This window comes from Hyperoodon ampullatus (assembly GCF_949752795.1).
Source record: "Hyperoodon ampullatus genome assembly, chromosome: 3".
NCBI lineage: Eukaryota > Metazoa > Chordata > Mammalia > Artiodactyla > Ziphiidae > Hyperoodon > Hyperoodon ampullatus.
This window is the reverse complement of record NC_136916.1, coordinates 56,384,829-56,405,386: the sequence shown is the minus strand read 5'-3', so window position 1 is coordinate 56,405,386 and position 20,558 is coordinate 56,384,829. Positions and strand designations below refer to the sequence as shown.

At 43.3% G+C, this 20,558-nt stretch overlaps 1 protein-coding gene across 2 annotated transcripts in view; it reads right to left on the bottom strand.

Annotated features, from left to right (window-relative positions):
• DIS3L (DIS3 like exosome 3'-5' exoribonuclease) overlaps positions 1-8,355 on the bottom strand; it is a gene marked incomplete at its 5' end in the record, with an annotated part of 34,270 nt that extends 25,915 nt beyond the window's left edge. Inside the window, 2 exons of one of the 2 annotated variants that reach the window (XM_079700965.1) lie at positions 6,472-6,625; positions 8,217-8,355. In XM_079700965.1, the coding sequence (XP_079557091.1) occupies positions 6,472-6,625; positions 8,217-8,355 (293 nt within the window). Of the gene's footprint in view, positions 1-6,471; positions 6,626-8,216 lie in introns of those variants that run through there. The other variant, XM_079700966.1, reaches the window with a different exon arrangement.
• Between the last annotated feature and the right edge of the window lie 12,203 nt (positions 8,356-20,558).

Below are 20,558 nucleotides of genomic sequence, written 5' to 3'. Positions count from 1 at the left end.
TTTATTATTTCAGAGAAAACACTGAAAAAATATTGCCTATTTTTCCGGATCTTTTCCAGTTTTTGCTCCCTTTATCCACACCCCTAATAAAGCACCTGAACCCAGTGCAGGTGTTTGTTTACAAACTTCCTCCTCTGTGCTCCACTGAGTGCCCTCAGGGGACACACCCAGACATTCCCGATGCTGCCCTTGGTCTGCGTGGTCCTGCTCATGGTGAATGCAACACAACCATCCATCCCTCAAAAAAAAGTCAAAACTAGAACTACCATATGATCCAGCAATCCATTTCTGGGTATAGACCCCGAAGAACTGAAAAGAGGGTCTCAAAGAGATATTTGTACACCCATGTTCAGAGCAACATTATTCATATTAGCTAAAAGGTGGAAGCAGTCCAAGTGTCCATCGGGGGATGGATGGATAAACAAAATGTGGTATATACATACCATGGAATATTATTCAGCCTTAAAAGGGAGGTTCTGACATATCCTCAACACGGATGAACATTGAAGACATTATGCTGAGTGAAATAAGCCAGACAGTCGCAGAAGGACAAGTATTGTATGAGTCCACTCATAGGAGTTTCTTTGAGTAGCTAAATACCTGGAGATAGAAAGTGGGACAGTGGTTGCCAGGGGTCTGGGGGAGGGGGAAATGGGGAATGAGTGTTTAATGGGTGTAGAGTTTCAGTTTGGGAAGATGAAAAAAGTTCTGGAGATGGGCTGCACAACAGTGTAATGTACTCAATGCCATCAAATTGTACACTTAGATATGGTTAAAATGGCACATTTTATGTTATATATATTTTACCACAATTCGAAAAATAGCTACACTAATCATCATAACAAAATAAAACAAACAAAAAAATAGAACCACCCATTTCAGTGGGATGAGTGCCATGAAAGGAAAAGTACAAGGTGTGACAGGAACATGGGAGGGATGAGGAAGGCACCCAGGAGGAGGCAACAGACCTGAAGAATGGGTAAGAGTTATGTAGACAAAGGGCCCAAAGGAGGAGAGAGAGGGGACAGAAAGCTCAAGAAAGCAGACAGTAGGCTTCCTCCTTGTATCTCTAGTACTTAACCCACGGCAGTCGCTCAATAACTGTTTTCCAAATGAATCCATGAACTCACAACCCTTTGTGACAACAGTGATCCAAATATGAGATAAAAATGTCCTGGGACAAACTGACATTTTCAGAGCCCAGTTGCTCCTTTGCTAGGCTTCACATACATCACTGCATTGGTCAGCACACCTGTACTTTAAACCTGGGGCTTCTCGAATCCTGTCCTCTCCAAATACTGATGCTCCACAAGCCAGACCCAGGGGCTTTACCACCAAATGAAAGTAATGACGATCCTTGCCAATGTTTAGAAAAATATATCACTTAACAAAAAGAATTTTCTCAATTTTAAGTTTCACTCCCATATATTTTCCTTAGACTTTTAGTGTGTGCTTCCATTTGTCAGCTACCTATCAGCCAGATAAAACAAATGAACAAATGGCATAAGAATATTAATGATGAAAGCAGGAAACAAACAGTGAATCACTCTGAGTGTGACAGTCGGGTTTTCTTGTAGGCATGTGGGCTTACGGTTATAATTTAATAGTGCATCCATACAACACAGTCGTATATTTGCTAGTTAGGGTTGGTGGTGCATATGATGGAATTAGATATATGAGTATTCTGCATGGAGCCAGCAAAGAACATCATGGTGCCTTGAACAAGTCTGGCCTGAATGACAGGACAACAGTTCCAGATAGTCAAGTACAATAAAATTATCTGAAGTTTTAAAAATTCCAGGCTTACAGAAAAACCCTAGTTTCCCTGGTCTGGCTAAAGTGTTTTCGAAATCTCCATTATCTAAACATTTCAGACAATTTCTTAGGGGGACAGCAAAACTTACCTTGTCTAGATTGATTTTTTTTTTTTTTTTTTTTTACTATTTTTATTCAATGGTGATCTTACCTTCAGATGCAACATCCCTTCCCCCTGCTGACTACACTCTCTGGGGATTAGAAGTGGGTGTCCCACAACCAGTGGCGAGAGGTACAAGGAAGTGAGTCCTGTACTCAGTGTTGCATTTCTTCAGTTTTTGCAGAACCCAGGTAGGGTCTCCTAGACTTAAATTCAGAGGTCCTTGAGTTTTCTCCAAGAATTTCAGAAGTTTCTATTTCCATTTATATTAGGTGATATTCTTAAAACATTTTTAATGGAGTATATTTTGGACCAGGCTTCAGGCTGCAATGCCAGTTGGTGTCAGTGCCTGCCCTCTTGGAAGCCTCAAGACACCTCAAACTCACGACCTCCCACCCCCGACCTTCTCCAGTGTTCCCCCTCTTTATCCAGTTACATAAGCCAGAAACCTTAGTGTCATCCTTGACACCACCTTCTCCCTTATCTCACTTATCTAAATCCATTACTAAGTCCTATAGATTAAAACAAACAAACAAACAAAAAAAAACAGTGGCAATTCCCTGGTGGTCCAGTGGTTAAGACTCTGCACTCCCAGTGCAGGGGGCCTGGGTTTGATCCCTGGTCAGGGAACTAGATCCCACATGCATGCCCCAACTAAGACCCCGAGCAGCCAATATAAATAAATAAATAAACATTAAAAAAAAAACCCAGCTTTATTGAGATATGATTCACATACCATAAAATTCACCCTTTTAAGATGTAGAATTCAATGGTTTTTAGTGTAGTCACAGCATTATGCAACCATCACCACTATCTAACGCCACTTTTGTCAGCCCCCAAAAGAAACTTATACCCATTAAGCAGTCACTCCTCATTCCCTCTGACCCTTAGCCCCTGGCAACCACTAACCTACTTTCTGTCTCTGGATTTACCTATTCTGGGCATTTCATATACACAGAATCATACAATGTATGATTTTTGTGTGTGTGTGGTGGGGGCTGGATTCTTTCACTTAGCATAATAATTTCAAGGTTCATCCATGTTGTAGCATGTATCAGTACTTCATTCCTTGTTATGGCTGAATAATATTTCATTGTATGGTTAAACCACATTTTGTGTAACCATTATCAGTTGATGGACATTTGGGTTGTTTCCATTTTTGGCTATAATGAATAGAGTTGTTATGAACAAACATTCACGCACAAGTTTTTGTGTGGACGTATTTTCAACTCGCTTTGTTATATACTTAGGAAGTTCTATGGATCTTACCTACTAAACAGCTTTTAGAAATGTCTATTTCTCTCTCCATCTCTAAGCTACCAACATCTCTCACGTGAACTAAAGCAAGTGCCTCCTCTTCTTTTCTCCAAGCCTCTTCTTCACTAGCCTAGTAATCCTTTAAAAACAGGAATCTGATCATGTTATCCCCCCCTACTTAAAACGCTTCACCACATCCCTGAGGCCCATGGGGGCCTACCTTAGTCCAATCCAGGGCTCTCTCCTCCCTCATTCTCCACGTTCTCTCTCCCCATGGCCTTGCACAGCAGTTTCCTCGCCTGGAAAGCTTTTCTCCTTTCTTTGCCTGGTTTCCTCACACTCATTCCTTAGAGCTCAGCACATGCATCTCACTCAGGAAAGCCTTTCCTCCCTGCCTAGTCTGGGCTCTCCTGAGCCCAGCACCCCTCCCTCAGCGCGCCTGTCACAGCTCACTTCTCCATCTGTTTCTCTTGTTATCGATTACTGCCTGTCTCCCCCTCAAGAGCGTGTCTGCTTTTGCTCACCACTGTATGCTCAGTGCTAGCACAGTTTCTGGAACATAGAGCCTCTCAATAAATATTTGTAGATACACAGATGAACACCTGAACACATGATTGAAGGCAGTGGACAGGTCAGCCTTACAGGGATATCACATGAGCCCTCAGTAAATAAGCACTTGAGGATTGATAGATAGCAGAACGTGTGATTATCCTGATCAAAAACTTGACATTTTTCATACTGTTTTGTATAATATACTTATGAGGACAGGCATTTTCCTGCATTGATATTATTGAAATCAAACTACAAAATCATATTAAATATAGAGCTTATGCCTGTAGCCATAGAGGCTGTGTCTTTCTAGTATTAAACCCAACTCTGGTGATTTCATGTCAGTAAAATAATGTCACTGGTCACATTAAATTAATATTCATTTGTAGCCTTGTTTAGTTTGAAGGTCTGATTTGGGTTTAGGGTTGCATTAAGCACTTAGGTATGAGGATTTATGCCTAGATTTATGTTGAAACGTATTTAAGTAACAATACAATAAATTAATTCAAATTAACACTGGGTATCCATAAGAATTTTTTTCTTTTAGAAACAAAGTCGACTACATTACTCATGCTGAGTGACACTGATGTAGGATGGGGATCACGTGGACCTCTTAGATCCTCTCCAACTATCATATTTTGATTCCAGTCTTATGTTATGTACTAAGAAACTGAGATTCAAGCTATACAGAAGGCATTCAGGAGGGGGTCAAAAGGAGAAAGCAAGGCATCCTTCTACCAGACACTAGACCAAACTAGGTATTTTCACCTGACAAACCTTTCCTAACCAATAATATTCCTAAAAGCATATAAAATAGAATGAATTATTTACCAGCATCTCAAAAATCTCAGAGGAAGAACTGAAAAACAAAATGTTTTCCAACATTAAATGAAGCAAAGCACCAGAGAGCCTCTGCTAGGCCACCTTTGGTTAAATACAAAAACTCAAACGACTTATGAATAACACTTATGAAGGCCAAATTAATCAAGCAAATCTCCTGGAGCTTACATACTGAATGGCTATCATCAACTTTAAAGTTAGCTTTTAATATATGACACTTTCCAGGGCTTAGGTAATTGTGGTCCTTTAGGTGTTTCAACCTGAATACACCTGCTGGTCGCTTAACAGGTAAAGAAAGCACGAAGTCCCAAACATGCTGATTCCTTTTCCTGCCTCTTGTTCCTCTTCATCAATCAAGTTCATTTCCCTGCATTAAGACCAGTCTCAAACCTATTTCTTTCAGAGGGCTTTTTAAATCCCCACACCCCATGTTTACTTCTGCACTTTGCATAGTCCACATTAAATTATCTTACATGTGTCCAAGGTATGTCATAATTACCTTCCTGTTTCTTGCATTTAATCCCAACAAGACAACAAGTTTGTTGAGAGAGGGAACAAGACTTCTTTTTGTACTCCAGAAGGCCTGGAACTAGGAACTTGAAAAGTGCTCACCAATGGCAAAACCAGAGTATTATCCTGTGGGCCTGTTCCATAACTCCTCAGCTTTTGTTTTCACGTTTAGTGCATTCAGAGACACGGTAAAGCAATGGAAAACCAATCGTTTTTCATCAAGTTAACTACTTTTGAAATGTTCAGGAAAAAAAGACATTTAAATTCCAATTCTTTGCTTTTGAATGTCCCAGGAATTGATTTTTAAAACAATCCTTAATATTAAAAATATTTTAGAAAACAGAAGTTGAAAAGGCTCAGCAGTGTGTTAGCAACCCACATGATAACAACAAATTGATTTTAGTAGCAGAAATTGAAATACGACACCTGGAGCAGCATTTAAACCTGGATGTGTATAAACATCTATATCTTTGTGTCTGAACAAAATCAACTTCAAGCTCATATAAAAATATTCTATCTGAAAAACCTGCACACAACCTAGTTAATGCATATCTTTTTGAACTGAGCATATAATAAGAACAACTTATTATTTTCATATACAAATAAACACACTTCATCTTTTACTACCAAGGTCTGAAGAAATCACAACATTTGAAAAAGAATAAACCCATAATTTCTGCTTAACTTGTGGTGTTAAGAGGTTGGGTATATAATTCTAATATGCTGTTTCCATACAGTCTTCAAGTTCAAATCACAAATCTTTTCCCAATGTAAAGGAAGCAAAACCATTTATAGAGTATTTGTTTAAAAGGTGAACAACTGTTCTTCATTTAGGTACAAGGCAAGCATTTTAGACTGATTTCAATCAGAAATTCTTTGTTTAGCAAATACAATTCCTATGGTTGGTGGTTATACTAGTAATCTAAAAATAAAACAAGTTAATTCTGGTTTCATTGAATAAATCACCACAAGGACAACTTGCCTCCACAATAAAGGAGCCTCAAATTTTAAAATACTTTCTTTTTCCAAAGGAGAAAAAATGTAAGTTTCTGAAACAATATATCTATAAATAAGAAGATTAAATAACATGCAGTCTTCAACATGATATAGGCAATAGCTCTGCTACTATAAAAATGCAAACCAAAAGCCAAGAATCTTAAATACCCACATCCTGGGGACACTGCAGTTTATTGATCTGCAGTCAGATCTTTTGGCCAGGTGTTGAAGCAGAAATATAATATTACTGCATTCCTCACTGGCAAAGAGAATGCCAAATTAGTTCAAAAAGTCCTTTCCTACGAAAATAATGAATTCCTCCCCTTTCTCTCCAACAAAGAACCTTTTCTAAAGGGGGGGAAAAAATCCGCACCATAAATAAATAAATAATGCAAAACAGATACCTCCGGCCTCTTTGATGCTGCACAGCTTGACAAGCCGTTTGCATGAAAATAATTCCCTTCAATTCAGGAAACTCAAGGATCTCGAGGTAATCTTGAACGACTTTCCAATCTGGGATCATGTAATGAGTCACGTCACTAGACAAGAGTTTCCCATCTGAAGCATAATTCAAAACAGAAGAGATTAGACAACGTTTGCAAACTTAGTTTAATATGATTTCAATGTCACGGTGCCCCAGTGTGCAGAACAACTTCCAATCTTAACTACACTGTGTAGTTTTTAAAAGACAAGACAAATCTACTTTGGTAGAGGCCCAACGTTCAGGTAAATTCAGCACCTTCATTTTTCTGAAGCTGGGATAATAAAAGCTCAACGTGGTTTATGGTGTTGCCAGTAATGTAAAAGATGACGGATTAAAAAAAAAAAACACAAAAACAAGCAAATCTTCAGCACAACTTAACTATATATTGTTAACCCATTGACCTACACTCACATTCCAGTGGGGCTCCCCAAATACACGTTAACCACTTGTTTATGCCCAGCCATTTCAAGTCGGTTGTGTCTCAAGCTTGTGAACGTGTTCAAAAGTCCCCAAGGGGGCTTCCCTGGTGGCGCAGTGGTTGAGAGTCCGCCTGCCGTTGCAGGGGACACGGGTTCGTGCCCGGTCCGGGAGGATCACACGTGTCGCGGAGCGGCTGGGCCTGTGGGCCATGGCCGCTGGGCCTGTGCGTCCGGAGCCTGTGCTCCGCAGCGGGGGAGGCCACAACAGTGAGAGGCCCGCATACCGCAAAAAAAAAAAAAAAAAAAAAAGTCTCCAAGGGCCAAAAAGACTGAACTGACTAGAAAAGGTGCTCAGTGCAAGCAGGGGCGGTGGTGCCATTTCCACCTAGCCCGCGTCTCGGAGCTGGTTAGTCAAGCTGTAATTGAAATGTTCACCTTAACCGTAAGCTGAGGATCCCAAATATTCGCTGAAAAGGACCACCACGCTCCTCTCCCACCATAGGGAAGAGAACCAGTAACCATCGTTAAGTCGGCCACCCCAGCAGCCCAGAAATCAAGTGGAGGAAGGTGTAGTGGGCAGCCAACCCAAATCCAATTTCCCCATGACCTTCCTGTACAATGAGGGCCCAGATGATCCACAAATCCTACAGTCAAGAGGGTTCTCCACTGGATAAATGTCTGAGGCCTAGGTGCTGGCAGGGAGCAAAGCAAATAAATGTACAACGAGGAGCGGCAGAACGTCAGCTCCGCGCGCCCGGCTCGCACTGCAGGGCCCACAGATCGGGTCCTCCGGATTTCACCGCGGCGAGCCTGGGGGCAGGACGCTCCAGCGCCCCCAGGCCCCTCGGAAAGCCCCAAACCGCGGCCTCTGCGCTGCGGGGGCGCCTGCCTCTCGACCCTTCCGTTTCCCTGGGCAGAGCAGTCGGGAGTCGGTGTGGAGCGACGGCGGAGCCGTGGCCCAGCTCTCTGCGGCTCGGAAGCCACCGGCCCCTCGCGCCCAACCTGCAGCCGGGCCTGAGGTGATGCCTGGAGGCTGGCGGAGGCCTTGGGGCCTCAGACTCGGCGCCACCACGGCCTCGCGCTCCGCCTCTGGGACGCGCCCTTCCGCCTCACGGCCGACGCTCTACCCCGGCGCCGCCGCCCTGACGCCCGCCCGGTCTCGGCCCCCGGCGATCCCGCCCGGGCCGCCCCGCTCCCGTCGGTCCTCGTCTGCCCACCCTCCCCAGCCTCCACCCCCTGCCCTGACCGTTGCGGCAGACGGCGGGCTGCGGGCAGAGCGGGCTGTTGCAGGGCACGCTGGGCCGCAAGTAGTGCTCCCGCACGATCCGCAGCGTCCGGCCCTGGAAGGTCCTCAGGAGCAGCACCTTCTCCCGCTTCTGCAGCATGCTGGCGGCGCTTCCCGGGGAAGAGCTCCGGGCCCCGCGAGGCCGCCCGGAGCAAGCGGCTGGGAAGCGGCGGGCGCAGCGCGGCGCGGGCGGAGGCGAGGCCGAGGCTTCGGGCCCGCCCCCTCGGCCTGGTTTCCGCGGAGCTCCCGGCCGGTGGGACCTCCTGGCGGCGGCCTGAGCGCTCCGGGCTCCGCACCGAAACCGCCGTAACGGCCCGCGTCCCGGGGTTGAGAGCAGCAGGAGGCCGGCGGTGTGGGCGCTGCAGCTGGGCCCACAGTCTCCCCCCAACCCCGCCTCAGTTTCTCCCCTCCCTACAATTGCCTGGGGGTGGAATTGCCTGGGAGGGGTGGAAACAACGCAAAAGACTTAAGGGAGACAACCATAATACAGGTCTTCCTCCGCTTAACGATGGGGTTACGTCCTGATAAACCCATCTAAGTTGAAAATTTGTTTAACACAGCTAACCTACCCAACATCACAGCTTAACCCAGCCTACCTTAAACCTGCTCAGAACACTTACATTGGTCTACAGTTGGGCAGAATCATCTAACACAAAGCCTATTTTATGACAGTGTTGAGATCATGTAATTTATTGAACACTGTACTGAAAGTGAAAAACAGAATGGTTGCAAGCGTATCGGTTGTTTACCCTGTGCTGTCTGGGAGCTGGGACTTGTCCCCTTGCTCAGCATCACGCGAGAGTAACGCTAGACCGGAAAAGAAAAAATTCCAGGTGGGTATCACTTTCACACCATGGCAAAGTCCAAAAATTGTAAGTGGAACCATGGGAATTCGGAACCGTCTGTACATGGAAGCTAGTTTAAAGTCTTGCGAAGGTTTGGTGCAGCTCTGAAGGATTACTGTACTTTGTTTCTATCCCCAGGTTCATATGGGAATGAGGCTGCCTTATTAATATGGATAATTATTAGTGTTTTTATTAATATAGACAATTATTAGTATGTTCTGTTTGTTGCTCTTGCTATCACCGAAAGAGCTAAAAGAGCCAGCAAATAAGCCAGCATCCCTGCCAGCCCAACATTTTTTCCCCTTTAAAAAGCTGTATTTATTTTTAATTTCTTGTATTTTTAATCCATATAAAAATTCAAACAGTGCAGATAAAATGGAAACTAATCTCTTCCTTTGAGGTAAACATTATCTATTCAACCTCAACATGATGGCGTTTGCAGCCTCTGGCAAAGGAATTTTCCTTTAAATTTGATAGAGAGTAACACAGTCTCTTCTGAGATTATACTCTTGGCTGGATGGAAGCCACCGTTCCTCCAAGCTCTCAACAAAGACTTTTGAGCTGCATCAGGAGCTTTACAAAGAAGTGTCACATTTAATTTCCTCAACAAGTCAGTGGAGTCAGGCACTATTATCCCAGTTTTACAGACGATGAAACAGGATTACAGAGGTTAAGTGTCCAAGATTACACAGTTATTAAATGATGGAATCAATATTCAAGCCAGAATCTGGCTGAATCCAAAACAGGCTCTTCACTAATTACCATGCTATTCACAGATGAATAAAATATAGCTCTTGTATCCAAGGAGTTTATAGTCAACTTGTTGAGCAATAGTTAAGGAAGCTCAACCAGCTGGCTGGGAACATTGGCGCTTCCTGTTATGCTAAAGTGAGCAGAACTAGAGTATCCTGTTTGATCACTTACTCAAGGGGAACATATTAAAAAGTCATGTTCCCTCACTCATTGCATTTTTTAAAATATAAATTTATTTATTTTTGGCTGCATTGGGTCTTCGTTGCTGCGTGTGGGCTTTCTCTGATTGCAGCGAGCGGGGGCTACTCTTTGTTGCAGTGCATGGGCTTCTCGTTGCAGAGCTTGGGCTCTAGGTGCGTGGGCTTCAGTAATTGCAGCACACGGGCTCAGTAGTTGTGCTCACGGGCTCTAGAGCACAGGCTCAGTAGTTGTGGAGCATGGACTTAGTTGTTCCATGGCATGTGGGATCTTCCTGGCCCAGGGATCGAACCCGTGTCCCCTGCACTGGCAGGCAGATTCTTAACCACTGGGCCACCAGGGAACTCCCCTCACTGCATTTTAATGTCAAGTTATCTGCAGTGTGGGACGGTATGAGTGAGATCTGAGACAGAATTTCACAAGTTAGGTGAACATTACAGTGCTGGTCCACAGACCAGAGCACTAGGAGGGCCCATAAGGCAACCAAAAGTGCAGGAGGTCAGTTCTAGAGACCCCAGAGGACAGACAAGCAACAGGATTTGACCCCTACATAAAAATGCTTCTAACAGCAGCCCATGATTCCCTCCAAAGCTCTCCCATTTTCATTTTTCTTTTACTTCTGATTATATGTCCTTAACATCTCTCTTTAGCATTTTGTAACTTTAAACTTTCTCTAAATTGGGACTAATGATCTTTAAAGGTCGAGAGTATGTCTGGGGCCTGTTGAAAGTTGATGTCATCAGTATTTAAAATAATCCAAGGCCCAATAAGCACTTCTTTTGCTTGCATGGCAGCAATAATGTACAAATTATGTTCTCAAAAGCTTGCTCCCTTAGTTCTTGGAGCTGATGATCTAAAATGGACAAGAATGCCTTTTTGTTGATTCGTTTGTAGATACAAATATGTTTCTCTATCAGTCAGAATAAACTAGGTTTTGCTGCACTAATATACAACTTCAAAAATACCAGTGACTTAAAACAAGATGTTGCATGGGTACCTGTAGGATCCATTCTGTATCCTTTCTCCAGGGCCCAGGCTGATGGAGCCAGTCCTCAATGGAACACTCTTTGCTGTTCATTGGCAGAGGGAAGGGAGCCCTCGAGACAGCCCATATCGGCAATTAAAAGCTCAGTCCAGAAGTGATACATGTTGCTTCTGCCTATTGGCCAGAGCTAGTCACCTGAAAACACATCCAAGGTTGAAAAAGTGTGGGGTGGGGTGCTTATGTTGCGTAGTGTGGCTACTCCCTCCTGGCTTGAAGGCAGTGTGCTGAGACCCTTTGGTGAGCAGCACTAGTGACTCCTTGTCTGTCCTTAACTCAGACCCCTTAGCCCTAAGTCAGTTGGCTCTACCATCACCTCAGTGCTTGTATCTATGATGACTCCAGCTTGGCCCACTCTGGTCTCACCTCTTTTTACAGTGCTGGTCTACATGTGATTTCCTGTGGCAGAGACTGGCTCTCTGTTAACCAAATCCATGTCCTTTTTTCCTCTGGGCACAGGTGAAACACATTTCCTAGCCTCCCTTGCACATAGATAGGTGTGGCCACAGACTGGAATGGCACCCTTTCCAGGCCTGACCCTTAAAAACCTCCCATGGATATTGCTCTTTCCTGTTCCTGAATGGATGCCAAAGCCCAGGGGATCTTGGAAGCCTGCATGTCAGACAGCACATACACCAACCCCTCGCACCAACTGTGCAGTTCTTCAGGGAACTGTTCATAATTCCCTGAAGAACTGTGCAGAGCACAGCCCTGCCTTGCCTACTCAGGAGCATCCACAGGGGTCTTTTGCAGGGGAGAAATAAACTTTTCTTATAGCAGCTGTGTTCCCCTAATGAATACACGCCCACTTTACAAAGGAGATTAAGGAACTTGCCGAAGACTTGCCTATTTGTTTAAAAACTCCTCACTGGATATTAAAAGTCCTGATGAAACTGCTCCAGGATTCTCCAGCAGTTCTAAATTTCAGTGCCACACTGGGAAGGATGCTTGGTGGCCTGCTTCCTTTGCAGTTTTCCGTTTCCTTGTCAATCCGAGCGCAGATGGACAGCCTGGTGCCCAGATAGCATAATGCTATGACAGCTTGTAGTGCTCTCTTGCTGATAGAAATCTCTGATTATGGTCGGGTTTACCTGGTGCCTGACTGCAGTCTCCTTCAGGCTGAACACCTGCATGTTTATGCTGCAGGAGTTTGTAGTGTTTGCCTGCCTTTTGTGCAGAGGCGCCCTGGGAGTGCAGACATCAGCAACCACTGGATTATTAAAAGGACTCATCCAAGGGTTAGCCCAGAGAGGGTGGGGCATCTTTACAAAGAGCTAAGAGGGCAGGGAGGTTAAGTATATAAAAGGAATTTTTGACGGTGAGCTCCAAAGGCTAGAGGGGATTACTGAAGCAGGCTTTGAAATATTCTGTCTTTATTTATTAACCTGCTTGTTGCCACACATTCCAACAATTCTGAAGGACGCCAAGTAAAAACGGTGAAGTTCTGCTTGCATGCAAAGTCTACTTCTCCCAAGTAATTTACCATTGCTGATATCTGATATGCATTCTAGAAGTCTTTAAATATAACGCAAAGTTGGCAACTTTTTGAAGAGCTTGTCAATCTATGCAGCATCAACTACTTACCGCTAATGTTTCTCAAGCTTTTACTAGGTGCCAGGCCCTGCTCTAAGCACTTTTCCTGTGTTTTCTCATTTAATCCTCAAAACAATGCCTGGACTGTAATACTGTTACCAATTTCATTTTGCAGGCAAGGAGACCAAAGTACAGGAGGATTGAATAATTGCCCCAGGCTACACACTCAAGCAAGACTTGGAACCCAAGCAGTTTGGAGTCCAGGCAGTAATGACCCAGCCATGCCACCTTTCAGCTGGTCAACAGCCAGGTACAGAATGGGGTACATTCTATGTAGTGGACCATTGGATAAACCCAGTTATTTTAGTTTAGGGAATTGGAAACAATGGGTTTCAAATACTGACCCTACTACTTTCCTAACTTCCCTGGGCCTTAGTGATTTCAATTATAAAATACAGCTAGCAAAACAGATGTTGCTGAGTATCAGTATTAACGAGTCAATGACTCTAAAGGGTCATGTAAATGTCTAACATTATCCCATTTATCTGAAGAATCAGCTTACTTTCATTTGTGCTCCATCTCAGTGGAAGAGTCATTGGAGGACAAACTGCTGCTGAGGTTGCTCTGCTACTTGTGTTAGGGATAATTTAATTTCCTATCTGTTAAAGGCTGTTAATCCTTGATTTTCACTTTTCCCAGCAGGTACAATGACTCCCTTTTGGCTTTCTAAACACCCTGTGAATCCCCATAATCCACTTTGCAATGATTACTCTAAAATGTTCTACTTAACTCTTTCTAATTTTTTAAAAGAGAAAATTATTTTGTGCTTACCAATCGTATCTCACCAAGTTTTTTACTGTACTGTTAACGTACCGATAATTTTGCCCTTCTACCACAAAGGGGCGCTGTTTCATTGATTTTTGTTTGCGGGGAGGGTGCTTCGGCTAAAGTACCTTCTGCGCTGGTATCTGAGCTGTTGAAATTTGGCCTTTCATATGTTCCATTAAAATGCAACCAATTATTTGAGACAAAAAACAAACCAGCAAATTACCTTAGCATTAAACAATACCTTCATCCAAGGAGCTCAAAGATCCAGATGCTCCAAAATTAATTAGAAACTAAGCTTCAATGATTAATACAGAAAAGAAAAAGAAAATCCTTTAAGTCTTGAAGCAGACTAAAAGAAAATTCAGTTATGTGGATAGCCATTTATAATTCAAATATAGGAACGTTACTATTTGTCATTTTAATTTTTTTGTATTGGTGTTATTTGATGAAATTGTTTTCATTCATCTTGTAGGATTATTATTACCAGTGAAATACCAGTCATGGTGTAGAGTTATTTCATTGGATGAATGCATTACAAGGAGTTTTCCTGTTTATTTTACTATTTTGTTACTGCGTATGTTTGAACTTGGGAAAGTGAATTCCATTTTATATCTTACAATGATAAACTTTGAATTCTAAAACCTAATAATTACGGTAGAAATGTTGGGGGAAAAAATGGAAAAGAGAATAAGGAGTACTTAGTAATAATCCTAACCTCTAGGAAATCCTCCAGGTTTTGGATAAATATAAACAAAGTATTAGATTTTTTTTTTTTTTTTTTTTTTTTTTTGCGGTACGCGGGCCTCTCACTGTTGTGGCCTCGCCCATTGCGGAGCACAGGCTCCGGACGCGCAGGCTCAGCGGCCATGGCTCACGGGCCCAGCTGCTCCGCAGCATGTGGGATCCTCCCAGACCGGGGCACGAACCCATGTCTCCTGCATTGGCAGGCGGACTCTCAACCACTGCGCCACCAGGAAAGCCCCCAAAGTATTAGATTTTAAACTTTAAATTTAATTACTTAATAATCCAAAGGCATGTTAAACTACACATTTGTTATCTTGTTCTAAAGGAAGAAGAATGAGGGCCAAAAGTTAAAATTACATTATACTTAACTTTCTTTACATTTTAGGCCAGAGCAAGGCCTATATCTGTTTGTATTAGGTTTCTTTTGCTGCATAATGAATTACCATAAACTTAGCAGCTTCAAACACTCATTCATTACCTCAGTTTCTGGAGTCAGAAGCCGGGGCATGGCCGAATTAGGTTCTTGGCTCAGGGTCTCACAAGACTGAAATCAATGTGTCAGCTGGGCTGATTCCCTTCTAAAGCTTGGGGTCTTCTTTCAAGCTCACATAGTTGTTGGCAGAATTCAGTTCCTTGCAGCTGTAGGACCCTGGCCCCTCTTTTCTTGCTGGATATTAGGCAGGGCTCTAAAGATGGGCTGGATGTTAGGAGGCCACCCGCAGTTCCTTGCCATGTGGCCCCTCCGTAGGCCCTTTCACACTTCAAAATCTCTTTCACCTGGAGAATCCAGTTCCTTTAAGGGCCACTGAGGATAATCTTCTATTTTAAGGTCAGCTGATTTGAGAATTTAATTGTATTTGCAGAATCCCTTCACAGCAGCACCTAGATCAGTGTTTAACTGAGTAACCTGGGGAAGGTGTGTGTACACTGGGGCACAGGAATCCTGAGACCATCTTAGAAGCCTGCCTACCTTTATTAGTCTGTTCAGGCTGCTATAACAAAATACTACAGACTGGGTAGTCTATAAAAAACAGAAATTTATTTCTCACAGTTCTGGAGTCTGGAAGTTGGAGATCACAGTGGCAACATAGTTGGGTGAGGGTCCTCTTCTGGGTTTCAGATTTCTTATGGAATCCTCATATGGCAGAAAGGGCTAGGGGTCTCTCTGGAGCCTCTTTTATAAGGCACTAATTCCATTCATGAGGGTTCCACCTCATGACTTGAGCAACTCCCAAAGGCCCCACCTACTAATACTATCACCTTTGGGGGTTAGGATTGCAACATATGAATTTTGGGGGGACACAAACATTCAGACCATAGCACTACCATAATAACACTTTATAACAAACATTTGAACTCAATAAGTTATATATATATATATATATTTTTTTTTTTTTTTTTTTTTTTTTGCGGTACACGGGCCTCTCACTGCGGTGACCTCTCCTGTTGTGGAGCACAGGCTCCAGACGCACAGGCTCAGCGGCCATGGCTCATGGGCCCAGCCGCTCCGTGGCATGTGGGATCTTCCCGGACCAGGGCACGAACCCGTGTCCCCTGCATTGGCAGGCGGACTCTCAACCACTGCGCCACCAGGGAAGCCCATCTCCTTTTGTTTTACCCCTTAGTTGCTACAGAGGAGTGATGCTGTATCCCCCAGATTAAGATCCTCTCTTAAAATCCCACTGTGACAGGTGATAGGTCGCCTTGGCATTTTTGAATATTTGAATTTTAAATTTAAAATATCATCATCATCAGAGGCGTCATTCATTGTGTCGCTGACTGCCGTCATCACACCCAGGAAAGTGGGAGGCTGCCAGTATTTGTAGCCCATCTTCCGTGTAGAATTGTGATGGGGTCAGAGCCATGATTAAGGAAACTTCTCTGATTGCAGTGTTTGGGTGGGGGAAAGCAGGAGGGTTTTCTTCTCATTTTTTTCTATTAAATCTGACAATTTAAGAGATATCATTAAAAAATATTCTTCTCCCAGGAGAGAAAAGGCTTGGCTCTTCGATGTCTTTCATTTAAACCATAAGGCTCTTGTTATATTCACCATATTAGCCTTCAAGACCTTGTCTTTTCTGACTTGGAGCATTGAAGGCATTTTGATCCCCTTCCGGTTCTACAAACAACGTTCTTTAATCAGCTTGAGGCATCACTTGGTCAGAGAAAAGCACTTCCTCACTCCCTAATGCAAACAGCACCTGCCAATCCCCCATCCAGAAGCAAGAGAGAGGGGCTGTTCTTTGAGCCTGCAGAGCACTGTTATTTCAAATGTACATTAAACCAAAGAAAATAACCTGAAACCTACAGCCTCATTAATAGATGCAGAGCATAGTGGCATTTAGAGATTTAAAAAACAAGTCCACGGACCCACGTATCCACACAACATATTTGTTTACTTATGGCCAGCATGATATGCCTGATATTTTTTTAATAAATTTATTTATTTATTTATCTTTTTATTTTTGGCTGCGTTTGGTCTTTGTTGCTGTGCACGGGCTTCCTCTAGTTGCGGCAGCTTCTCTTGTTGCAGAGCACGGGCCCTGGGGCTTCCTTAGTTGTGGCACATGGGCTCAGTAGTTGTGGCTCACAGGCTCTAGAGCACAGGCTCAGTAGTTGTGGTGCACGGGCCCAGTTGCTCCACGGCACGTGGGATCCTCCCGGACCAGGGCTCGAACTGGTGGCCCCTGCATTGACAGGCGGATTCTTAACCACTGCGCCACCAGGGAAGTCCAGATATGCCTGATATTGATAGCATGGTGTTTCATTTCCACTGGCATTAAGTTCATCATCTTAGTGAAAGTGTAAAAATGATAAATAACTAAATGGGAAGTAAAAAGTGTATTGTTAATTGTATTGTTGATTAATACTGAGCAGGCTGTAATAAACCACACATTTTTCTTTCAAACTACTTGTTTTAAGCTTTCTCCAATTTTAGAAGGGTAGGATATATATATATATATATATATGAATATATAAAAAAATATAAATGTATATATATTTTAAATAATATGATACGTATATATGATATATAATGTATATATCACATATATATGTAAAATCAGTTATGATTAGCTGTGTTGTGCTGCAGCAATGAACAACCCTCAAATCTCAGTGATTTAAAACAACAAAGGTTATTTCTTGCTCACACTATATGTCCCTCCACTCTGGGGTGTCAAATGTTTGTTTGTTTGTTTTGGCCACACCATGCGGCTTGTGGGATCTTAGTTCCCTGACCAGGGATGGAACCCACGTCCTCGGCAGTGAAAGCATGGAGTCCTAACCACTGGACCTCCAGGGAATTACCTGTCTCTCCACTTTGTGTCATCCTTACCAAGACACATGGGCTGATGGAGGCTCCCTTTAGTGCTTCTGCAATTGCTCTGCAGGGGAAGAAGAATGAGACAAATTGTGGACACACTCTTAAAGATTCCAGTTGGAAATGACACTAGTGATTTCTGCTCACATATCACTAGCCAAAGCAAGTCACTTGGTCACATCCAATTCCAAGGGCAGCAGACAGCCAGAAATATTTGGTGAACAGTACTAATATCTCTCTCTTTCTCTCTCACATACACACACTCTCTCTATATATCTATCTCTCTCTCTATATATATATTTAATGTGTAGATTGAAAAGGGGGGAAATAAGTTCAGTTGTAGCCAAGTGAATAGAGTCAACTTTGATTTATCATTGTAATATTGTTACTAAGCTTAGAATCATTGAAAACAATGACATAGGCTATGTTCATAGAATATACTGCAGTCATTTTGAAGCAGAAGGCAGATCTTTATGTACAGACATGCAAATATCCCCCAGAAATATTGAATTTTAAAAAGAGCAAATAGCAGAATACCATGCTATCATTTATTTAAAAAAAGACGTATAATTATATTTATGTGCATATGCCTCTGTGTGTGTGTGTCTGTGGGTGTGTGTGTGACAGGCATAGGAAAAGGCCTAGAAGGGTTATTACCAAACAGTTACTACTCATGGGGAACACAGAGGGATTTGTGTGGCATGTAAGAGACTATCACCCTTTTTACTTCACATAATCCTGTATTGTTTGAATTAATTAAATCCATTTATTCATGTATTGTTGTATTATTTTCCTAGGGCTGCCTCAACAAATTACCACAAAATTGGCAAAACAGAAATTTACTCTTTCACAGTTCTTGAGACCAGAAGCCTGGGATCTGGCAGGACCGTGCTTCCTCCCAAGGCTCTAGGGGAGAATCTTTTCTTTTCCTCTTCCAGCTGTTGGTGGCTGTTGGCATTCCTTGACTTGTGGCCACATCACTCCAGTCTCTGCCTCCATGGCCACATTGCTTTCTCCTCTTCTGTGTGTCTCCTCTGTGTGTCTCTTCTAAGCATATTTGTCATTGGACTTAGGAACTACCTGGATAATCTATCATGGAGGGATAACTAGATTTGGAGCTGGAAACTAGGGCAACAGTGGTGCCATGGGCTAAATTCTCATCTCAAGATCCTTAAGACTCCTTTTTCAAGTAAGGTCATGTTCACAGGTTCCAGAGATTAGGATGTGGACATAATTTTCTAGGGGGAAGTGGAGTGGAGGGCATCATTCAACCCACTACCCTTACGTAATGTGAAAAAAATTAGAAAGGAAAAGATTGAGGGCTTCCCTGGTGGTGCAGTGGTTGAGAGTCTGCCTGCCGATGCAGGGGACACGGGTTCGTGCCCCAGTCTGGGAAGATCCCACATGCCGCGGAGCGGTTGGGCCCGTGAGCCATGGCCGCTGAGCCTGCGCGTCCGGAGCCTGTGCGCCGCAACAGGAGAGGCCACAGCAGTGAAAGGCCCGCGTACCACAAAAAAAAAAAAAAAAAAAAGAAAGGAAAAGATTGAAAAACAGGAAATCACTATTAACAGTGATTACTTCAAGGAGGGGAAGTACAGATTTTCTACAGTGAACTTATATAATATTTATAATCAGTAAAAACAAACAGACAAACAAAAACATACAAAATAATAGAGCAATAGTAACAACCAGCACCATAACATAAAGCAAAACACGGGCAGGTCCTGACTTACACATACCCTATTAACAAATGACCCTGACACATCAGAAAGGAGTGGAAAGGTCATATCTTCACACTCAGTGATGGGGCCAGGTGTGGGGCTTAGATTTAGACCAGGGACCCTACAGCAGCCTTGGGTTTTAAGAACCCCAGAGACGTTAGCCTTCTCTCATGCAAAGACTGGTACCCAGGAAGAGCCACCCACCTCACCAGAAGAGGGGAAGTACTTTCCTGGTGTTGATTTGTAGAAATTAAAATGCTTTTTTTAAAAAATGCTTTTTTCCTCAAAGAAGCAACATTATTAAGTAGAGGTTGCAAGCATGAGCCCAGTTTCAGCCCAACGATGTGTCTCATTTCATCTACACGGTGTATAAATCTTTTCACCAACTATTTTCACCTGAGATTTTGGTGTTTTGCTTCTCCTGATCTGCTGCACTGGACCTGCATTCTCCCAGGGCAGCCACTGCTGGAGCTGGGGAGGGGCTGCACCCTTTAGATGGGACATGCGCAGTGGTCTCCATCATTCCCTGGTCTCCTGACCCAACTCTCCTCATTTACATTGTCCATCTGGCCACTACAGGCCTTTGAGTTTGCAAACCCCCAATGAATAGAATGAAAATCACTTTGTGGTACTAAAACACAGTACGTTAAGGGTTAAGTGGGCTTGGGCACACTGTTGCTTCCAGGGAAAAATGCGACCTGAGTTCCAAATAGCCAACAAATGAACTTGAAGCAGGCAAACTGTTCATAAATTGGTGACTCCTCTACAGTGATGTTTTATACTCTGTGTAAACAAGTAATGGAAAATGCATATCCATATATGCACTCAGATACCAGAAATTCAACTCCATGGGCTATTTGGGAATGAAGTTTCAAAATTCTCCTGAGGATGATTATGTATGTCTGAGTCTGCATGCAGATGGGCGTGTGTGTACCCCTGGGGGCCTGGATGTGCTGTCACTCTGCTCAGGCCAGAGTCTGTCCTTGTAACCCCAACTGTAGGGCTTGCTGTGTCATGAGCCAAAATTAACCTCATCATGATTGGGTTAGATCCGGGGGCCTTTATAGAATTTCCTCTCTGGGATCTGTGTTGACTCCTGGCAGGTGTTTCCAGCAAAGCTCTTGAATTTTTAATTTGAGTTGAGCTGTGGAGGTGAGATGAAGTGGGTCATAGGGGGAGTGTTGCCTCATCCAGAGCTGGAGCCTTTTGGGAAGGCAGTCCTTTTCTGTAATTTCCAGAACAGATTGCTGACTTTCAAGACCTTTGTGAGAAGAATGCTCTTAAGGTTTTCCCCTCCTAAGTTGATAAGTATTTAATGAG